General features: G+C 33.0%; 1 protein-coding gene across 1 annotated transcript; it reads left to right on the plus strand.

Annotated features, from left to right (window-relative positions):
* Positions 1-4,289: 4,289 nt before the first annotated feature.
* LOC149542207 (uncharacterized) lies at positions 4,290-7,064 on the plus strand. The gene is made up of 3 exons (XM_089797224.1): positions 4,290-5,015; positions 5,148-5,291; positions 5,511-7,064. The coding sequence occupies exons 1-3, from the start codon at positions 4,358-4,360 to the stop codon at positions 6,830-6,832; spliced, it is 2,124 nt and encodes a 707-aa protein (XP_089653350.1). The 5' UTR covers positions 4,290-4,357; the 3' UTR covers positions 6,833-7,064.
* The last annotated feature ends 2,862 nt before the right edge of the window (positions 7,065-9,926 follow it).

The raw sequence follows: 9,926 nt of genomic DNA on the forward strand, positions 1-9,926 counted from the left end.
GCTTAACATGCCAATGCAAAATCTTCTCTTAGGTCACTTGATGAAGCAAAACCCTTGACTCCTCATCTTCCCTTTTGGTTCTCACACATTACAACCTTTCTTCATGACCATCCATCACTATAAATAAGAAATTAAGATATTTTACTCCTCATTCTCCATCGTCCAATTTTTGGGTTTAGATGGATTAGGTAGGATACAATGTATCTACTCTATATCTCATATCTCTTCTAGAAACTTCTGCTAGAATCCATTTTGAATTCGCCTAAAAATGGTTCACCTCAAATTCTATACCACCAGCTCATCAACCTTATCTTCCCCCTAGTTCACAAACTTCAAGAAAAAAAACTTGTTACCTCAAATTCATTGAATCCATGATCTTGTAAATAATGCAGTAGTTTAGTACTATCAACATTCTAATGCTCAACACATACTGCATTGCTTGGCATCCAGTGTGAAATTACTTGGCATGAACTAAAGTTTACCGATGCTCGACATCAACTAAACTTTACTTGATAGTTGCTTGACATACACTAGAATGAAGTTTTACTCAGCTCCAACTAATTTTCTACTTGGCTTGCACTGACTTTTCTTGGCACCTCCTATCCACTTGGTCAAGCTTGGTAGACAAACTTTGTGTAACTTGTTCTTCTATTCTTTCTAAGTGTAACCATCCTTTGTAACCTTAAGTAAATTATCAATTCATCATGTCATCATTGTCTTAAGTGATCCTTGTACTTCATTACATAATCATAACTCAACCTTTCCTCTAGGTGCTATATTACATCTTTTGATCAAATCCTCTTCATCAATAAAATAAGTGATAGTACTTGAATCTTATAAGCAGTTGTCTTACCAACAAATAGCAGGTTTGACGCCAGCGATAAAACAATGATTGAAACACATAGTCTTCTTCAACAATCTCCCTCTTCCAACAATCTCTCTCAGCAATGATCTTTTCAATTAGATCTCAACATTCTTATTATTTTTTGGATGAAATTAATATTTTTCATTATTCAAAAAACTTTAAAATTGAAATTACTTTGTAAACCACTGTATAATTTAATACCTATGTTGAATAGATTATGCTTACTTAAATGATTGTAACTTTTAAATATGATTATAGCTTGAATTGTGAAACATATTAGATTTAAATATTACATAACATACTAATATACATATTTAATGCATAAATTAATATAATTTATACTATAATATAATATAATTTGTACATAATATTAATCAAAATATATTGTCTATACAAGTTTTTATTCTTTAAATATATTATTAGATTGATCAAAATCTAATGAAATTATTAGATTAGCTATTACATATCATATGAAAAATAATACATACTATTTGATATTTGTAATCTGATGATTTATTAGGTCATGTATTTAATTAGAAGTGTTTTGTATTTTTTATGTTCATTTTGAATAATATCATACAATTTATAATAATGTTTTTGATTAGGTAGGAAATGATTTTGGAAGGGCTCTAATTCTTTTTACAAAGAAAGTATAACAATTCATCCCAATGAAACAAAACACATTAACAACAAAATAACAAAAAGAATTTAGGCAACATAAGCCCACCAGGAACACTAACAATGTCTTAATAAGGTTTTATAAACCTTAATGGGATTAAACAAGGCTCCCATAGCCTTCATTCTAGAGTCTAACTATCTAGGAACCGAAAACAAGAATGACAACAACAACATGCTACTACAAAACATGACAAACAAACATGTGCAAAAAGATGAGGAATTTTGTTGAGGTTCCTTGAACCTTTAGTATGGTTTTTGAATTAACACCCTTAGTGAACAAGTTGTCTCTACAAAGGTACTTCCAACAATGAAAAAAATCCTCACATGCGCAAAGCCTCTCCACATCATAAAAAAGAGGGTCCAACCTTAATAAGAGTGTTAGAGAAGAAGATAGACATAAGGACGAACTTAAGAAACATCAAGCTTTGCATCCAAACAACTAAAGTTGAGAAAATACCACATAGAGTGAGAATCAAACCTGCAACAAGAAATTCCTCAACTTAGTGAAAGATGCCAACACATTAACAAGGAACAAGAAAGTTGACAAAAATAACAAAATGCACCAAACCTGTAACATAATCACAAGCAAAAACCTTATCTCTATAGAAGAAAAATTCACCTCCATAAAATTTATATAGGATAGGGTCCACTTAGGAACAACATAAACCTAATAAAGATGAGAAAAAAGAGATCTCCAAATCACAAAAAAGGATAAGCATATCCCCAAAAAGGAAAATAGCTAACCAAAAATACCCTACATCCAAACTAGGACCTTGAAAATAAAATGGAGAAAAGCCCACTAGTATTAACACCCAAAGGCACCACTAAAAAGTCCAAACTAGGACGAAATATCATGATCGGGCCAAAACATCTATCCCAAACTCCACATAGAAGGAAACCTCCACACATGGACCTCCCATATCCACTCCCAATTCCAGCTAAGATTTTACCAACAAACAATAGCGGTAAATGATTAGAATAAAGGAACCACCAAAAAGGGACCATCGATAGGAACACCAAAGGAGAGGAAGACTATATATTTATCTTTCCATCTCTATCAATCCCTGTATAACTCTCCATCTTCTCTTCATAGCTTTTTGGTACTGATGAAGTCAGATCATCTTCTTAAATTCAAGAGGTTCTTTCAATCATGTTTTGATGAGGCACTCTATCACAATATTTTTCCACCTCCCCCCATCTCTCTATATATATTCTTTGCCCCTCTATATGACATCCTAACTCTATCTTTATCTTTCTATCTCTTTGTCTCTCACCCACATCTAGATACATTTGTCTCAACCATCTTCATCCATCCCTATATCTATCTTCCTCTCTATCTCTATTCCCAATCTCTATCTCGTCATCAATTTCTTTCTCTATCTATCACTATTCCCAATCTCTACCTCCTTATCCCTTTCATTTTATTTCTTACTCTTCCTTTTTGAAGGACCAAAAATAAACCAATATTTTTTAATGATTGACCTTCTTAAGGTCTTGCTTCCTCAAAACAACGGCATAAAGATATTGATTTCATATGTTCAAGAAACTCTTCAAAAAATCAATGATTCCAATTGTCCCTAATGAGTTTCCATGATAAACCAATTTTATTTTTTTGGGATTGACCTTCCTAAGATCTCGCCTCCTCAAAACTATGGCAAAATGACATTGATTTCATATGTACAAGGAACTCTTCAAAAAATAAGTGATTCTAGTTGTCCCCAATGAATTTCCATGCAAACTAAGTCAAGTCAAGTCAAGAGGTCAGCCCACTATGCTTTTCCATTTGCACATTCAAGGAAAGATTCCGTCGTACCATGATGACTTGTTACCTCAAATTTCTGCTGTTCAACTGCGAATGACGTTAAAAGTATGAAATTTGCATGGTGTATGACATTTTTCCTTGTGGGCAGATTCAATATCCTATTCTTTCTTTTGAAGCGCTACTCTAAGCATGACACGCAGCATTTAAATAGATACATCAGATGTAACCAAATGTACGAGGAATTCTTCGGAAATCTCAATGATTCCGTCATCCGCGTTTTTTAGGTCAACATACGGCACTGGTTTATTCCTTGCACATTCAAGGAAAGGGAGTATGAAATTTCCACGGCCAATGACATTTTGCCTTTGTGGGACACATTTTCTTTCCTAGGTTAAGTCAATAATAGGTAGCGGGTTTTGTTTTTATTTTGCTAATGTGAAATGTTCATCTTCGATTTGACAGTGAGTTCTCCACCGATTCGTTGAACAGGACTCCTAGAATTTCTCAGACAGTTTTTGTTTCACATGCGGTTATCCTCCTTACAAATTGTACCATTGACTAAATTTCAAAAAAAAGAAAATATAACATTTTTTTTGAAATTTTCAGCATTTACTGTATATTTTGTGATAAAAAACAAAAAGATTTATCTGAATATTAACCACGCTGTAAATTTAAAATATTAACTATTCTAGGATTTGACTGCGAGTGAGTAATTAGTAGACATACAAGTAGCACAAAAGAAAGGACTTTGATCAAAATTGAAACAACCAAAAATAAAATAGATTTTGTTGAAATATTTTAACATTTGTTCTTCATGATCTATATATTCCGTGAAAATAACAAAAAATTTGACAAAAATCACTATTTTTCAGGGATCTGATTTTTATTTTTATTTTTAACTTTAGTTACATTCTGTGCCAAACAATACCAACCAATCAAAATAGGTCTGGACCATCCTTCTTTCCTATATATATCAGCAGAGACATTTTCAGATTGTCATAACTATAATATTACATTACTGGAGGGTTCTTTTCAAAAGATTTGTTTCTGAAATGAATGGAGATATACCACCTGCAATGCTTCGCCTAGGCTTGGCTTTAGCATTCACATTGACTACCGCCTTCGCTTTAAATCACACTCACATTGAAAGGAGGTTTTCTGTTGATGCTGGTAAGAGAGACATTGAAGCTTTACTTTCCTTTAAAAATGGCATTACAGCCGACCCCATGCAATCTCTCTCCAACTGGACTTCTACCAATTCAGAAAATGTGTGCTTCTGGAATGGTGTTTGGTGCAGAAAACATACAAACAGAGTGGTGGCCATATTTCTCACTCATTTGGATCTAAAAGGTACCATTTCTCCATCCATAGGAGACCTCTCTTTGTTACACACTTTGAATCTCTCTTTCAATTCATTTACTGGAAGAATCCCACCTCAGCTTGGCCATCTGAAAGCTCTGAGACTACTTGACCTTAGAAGAAATGAATTAGTGGGTTCCATCCCCAAATCTCTTGGCAATTGCTCGCAGCTTCAGTGGATTAGACTTTCATACAACCACTTAACGGGAAGCATACCTGCTGAATTTGGGGTTCTGGGGAAGTTAAAACATCTTCGTTTGACTGCTAATCTTTTGAGTGGAAGCATTCCAGATTCTCTAGGAAACTGCAGTTCTCTTAAGGATTTTATCGTTGGCTTTAACTTTCTTACAGGTGGGCTATTTTTTAATTGTTTTAATGAATAGTTCTTTCTTTATTCAAAAAAAAGTTAAGATACAAGATTACCCAATGCTGATTCCTCTCATGAAGTATTCTGAATTATGCCTCTTTGATTGAATTTGACAGGGACAATCCCAAAGAGCATCGGGGAGCTCAAATCATTAGAACTATTGTTTCCGGATGTAAACAATCTAACTGGAAATATACCAGCTGAGCTTGGAAACTGCTCATCTCTCCATATGTTGAGCTTTGCAACTAACTGTCTCACAGGTGCGCTACTCTAGTCTCTTTTACTTTGAAATCACCATGTTAAATTCGCCTATCTTAAACATCACACATTTATGGAAAAATTAAGATTCCAAAAATAAATCAATTTTGACTATTTAACACTTTTAGCCTAGGAATCAAGCCTTAATATGTGATGTTTAAGCTGCCCAGCTAAATTCTTCCTCTCCTCTGATCAATAATTATGCTTCATTACATTTGCAGGGACAATTCCAAAGTCCATAAGACAACTCAAATCACTGAAACTTATATACCTGTATGAAAACTATTTGAGTGGACCAATACCATATGAGATAGGTGAACTAAAGAATCTTTCTGAGATTGTCATCTACAAAAACAATCTTTCGGGGAGTATTCCTGAGAGCCTTGGTGGGTTGATCTCACTACAGAAATTAGATGTATCTGATAATCAGCTGACAGGGAGGATTCCACCATCCATAGGGAAATGTTACCATTTGACCGATTTGGTGCTATCAAACAACTTCTTGTTTGGAAGAATTCCAGCAGCATTGAGTAACTGCACGGCCTTGAAGAGGCTAAAGATCTCCAGCAACTCATTTCATGGAGATCTACAAATTCATTTTTCTACCATAGAAATTCTGTCTGCTCATTCTAATAAGTTTCTTGGGACCCTGCCTCCATCGTTGGGCAATAGTTCAAATCTTACTCTTCTTGATTTCAGCAAGAATAGATTGATGGGTGAGCTTTCTTCACATTCTCTTGCAAATTGTCTGCAGTTGAGGGTTATAAGCCTTAGATCTAATGAACTTAAGGGTGATATTCCTAAATGGATCACAAATTTCAGCAGATTGCAAGTGTTGGATTTGTCCAATAATAAATTTGAGGGAAGAATTCCCTCTGTTCTGAAAGCTATGAAGGGATTTAGTGACCCCAAAGTTTCACAACACCTAGGCAATACACTCTATGAGGATATACCAGAGATCAAAATAAAGGGTAATGAGTATAGATTAGAATATGTACTGGCAGCAAACACTATAGTAGATCTGTCAAATAATAAATTGAAGGGGGAAATACCACCAAATATAGGGAGTCTATCTCAATTGAGGTTGCTAAATCTATGTGAAAACCAATTAGAAGGAAAGATACCGGCATCTTTGGGGGAAATAGAACCTCTGGAGCAGTTGGATTTGTCTCAGAATAAGCTAAGTGGGGAAATACCTAAGGAGCTGTCTAATTTGTCCAAGTTGAGCTATTGGAATGTATCCTTCAATCACCTTTGTGGACCAATACCTGGAGGAACTCAACTAATGACTTTTGATGAGAGATCATATCAGGGAAACTTGGGATGTTTATGTGGGAAGCCTTTACAGAGTTGCAAGCAGACTAATACCTCAACGTTGCCTCCAACTTCAGAAATGGCGGATAAATCAGTGTGGAGTAAAGTGTGTGAACAGGTCTCTTTGATTGCTGTAGGGTTGGGATTTGGAATTGGAGTTGGTGGAGCAATATCAATAATTGTATGGTGGGATATACTTGTGCTTTTCATGAGGGGCCCCAAAATATGAGGACTATGTGCTCTTGTAGATCCCCAAAGTCGTGTTGATGATTTCAGCTTCAGCACTCACTTCTCCTTTCACTAATACTTGGTATACTTACGACATCTGTTACTCAAATATATAGTGCGTGTCTTGTCTGTTTAGCTAAAATAGACATCGAATAAATTCTAGATATGTCATAAATTGGAGAATTTCTTATGTCATGAATCAGATTTGGTATCTCATGGATTTATTTGAAGAATGTGTTCCATGTTGTGGAGACTAACATGTTCCACTTTCTTGTGGCAGTGGATAATAATGTGATTCACCAGTGGCTATTGACTAAGTACATAAGTAACGTGATATATATTTTTTACTTTATTTTGTGGTAAGATTATAATATATTTTAACTGTCATTTTATTATCAAATAAATGTATTAATGAGAACAAATTTTTACAATCGATGATAATTATTGATAAAAATTTTTAGATTTGATTGTGTAAAGATTTTTAACATCAACATTTCGAATCAAACAATGTGATTCAAATATTGATGCTAGAAATATTTACATAGTCAAATCTATAAGTTCTTGTCAATAATAAACAAATACTTATTCTCTAGTTGATTTTGTAGTTAAGATTATAGTATGTTTATACCTTGTATTGTAAAATATCTTAACATATAGTATTTTTTCTGAGTGATATTTTTTTCTTATAAACTAGTAAATGAATAATTTATATAGATTTAATTAACAATTATGATTTTACAATTGTAAAAAATATTTTTAAATTATTTTAAATATTGATGATGATTTAATATTGATGTTAAAATAAAAGTAACTATTCATAATTCAATGAATGTTTGAGTTTAGCATATATATTTTTTGATTAAAACTTAAGCTCATTAGAATTGAATCAAGCATCATAATAATGTTTTGAGACTTATGAATTGGCTCAAGAATTGAAAGACTAACTTGATAGCATGTTGCTTCAAATTTTTCTTATTTCCATTCAATTCTATCAAGTAGTGTTTTTAAAAATGATTGAATAACTAGAATCAATGTTTCACTGAAATTACATGATTGGGTGAACACTTATTTAAAATTCATCTACAAAAATATAAAATCTTGTTTTAATTCAATTCTATCAAGTAGTCTTTTTAAAAATGATTGAATAACTAGAATCAATGTTTCACTAAAATTACTTCATTGGGTGAACACTTATTTAAAATTCATCTACAAAAATATAAAATCTTGTTTTAACCAGTGTAACATGAAAATTAAATTGAGTGTTATAACATTAAGAGGCATCATTAGAAAAACTTAGACAAAATCTTGAAGTTGTAGTTGACATGTAAAAATTAACAATAATCAAACTATAATCACTAAAAAAAACTATAAAGATCATGAATCCATAAAAAATTATGAAAATAAAATTACTTTATCCTCTATATCTAGACAACAAGAAGCTTAGATGCTCAAGTTTTTAAAGGACAACCAAAATAATAAATAGAGTCCATCAAAAAACAACTTTGGGGCACAAGTCACTCGCTAGAAAACATGAAATCATTTAACATTTTTAGTTGTTCCCCAACTCTTGGTGAGATACTTGACTTCCATCATTGAGTCTTTGGCTTCATAATCCTTCCATTCTGAGTCTTTAATATCCCTCTAACATTTTTTCCTTATCTTTTTCTTTATCCTACTATTGCAAGTGATTAGTCCAACTATCATATTACGCATTATGCTTCCACTAGCCCATAGATCAAGGAGATAGTAGAGTTGAGGTCCTTTGCGGTGACCATGTGTGGGATCACAACTTCTAAGGTATTAATCCTAATATTTACCCTTAGGGATTTTGTTTCCCTTGAAATCATCCTCCATATAAGGGGAAGATGAATCCTCATATTTTGGAGTTTAATGTTACCCAAACTTAACATAATTTCTCCTATCAAATTTCTTCAATGTCATAGTCCTCTTCCTGAAATTACTCCTCTTAAGACTCCTCAATTTCTTGCACATCTTTTATCTTATATTTCATACCATTTTTATAAACCACCTCCTCTTCTAATATTTTTTCTTTCTCTTTTTTACTACATAGTCTAGAGGACTTGCATTGACCAAAGCTGCCCTCAAGATCTTTCTCCTTTAAAATCTCCCTCTTTTTTCTTTCCTCCATATCATCTTCCTCTATCAAATAATTATTTTCCACAAGAATAAAATTTATCTTGAGGGTAAATTAATTCTTCTTTCCTTAATGGACCCTTTTTTTAAAGAAGAGGCTTTATGCTTAGTCGTGGCGGTATAAAACAAGTTTTTCTCAAAGGGACTTTCAAGAGGGCTTTCTCTAAAGAAAAAGAAGTTCATGGTTTTACATTTATTCTTAGGTTTAAGAGGAAGGTGATCTTTTTCCTTCAAAGTCTCACTATTAAGGAGCTCAATTGTCACTAATATTTAGGAAAGATTATTCGACTGCAGATAGGTGAGACATATTTCAATGGAGGGAGCATGGCTAAATCCACGTTAATAAGAAATATGCATTAGACCATGGTGTAGGGCAGGGATTTTCCATTTTCTAAAGCTATTACTGAGAGATGAATATAAATAGAATGGGATATTAATCTTTTCTTCACGATGAATATGGTTTAGTATTGAAAAGTGGTAGCAATGGTAAGTTGTAAAGAGAACCTCTAAAGTACAATAATTCATAACATATAAATGTACATAAGGGGATATGAAGATGGGGTGGAAGATATGGGATACTCATTAACTATAATTTTATCTCCCTTCCCAAAGAAATTTTTCTTGTATTTCTTGTAATCCCTAGAACCCTTACACTTTTCATTGCACTCTAGACTAGTAGCTTCACCTATAAGCTCCAACGTCACCACATAATTGATTCTAGCAATGGAAACATGACCCTAGTGTTAGGAATTGACAAAAAACAGAGAAAAGGTGCTATTAAAACCCTTCATAGCTAGAATATAGTTTGAAAGCCCACACTTGATTTTGAAATCTTTAAATCTTCTCTATATCTGATAATTTAACATACCCAAATTAATACCCTTTAACAAAACTACCTCTAAAATTACAAGAAAACCTGAAAACTTTTAATAAGAAGAGGA

The sequence above is a fragment of the Cupressus sempervirens genome, chromosome 8 (genome assembly GCF_028749045.1).
Source record: "Cupressus sempervirens isolate cs-2001-9-10 chromosome 8, ASM2874904v1, whole genome shotgun sequence".
Lineage (NCBI taxonomy): Eukaryota > Viridiplantae > Streptophyta > Pinopsida > Cupressales > Cupressaceae > Cupressus > Cupressus sempervirens.

Coding starts and splice junctions, on each gene's coding strand:
- LOC149542207 (XM_089797224.1), top strand. CDS start 4,358: ATGAATGGAGATATACCACCTGCAATGCTTCGCCTAGGCTTGGCTTTA. Junction 5,016..5,147: donor TGGCTTTAACTTTCTTACAG/GTGGGCTATTTT, acceptor TGAATTTGACAG/GGACAATCCCAAAGAGCATC. Junction 5,292..5,510: donor TGCAACTAACTGTCTCACAG/GTGCGCTACTCT, acceptor TTACATTTGCAG/GGACAATTCCAAAGTCCATA.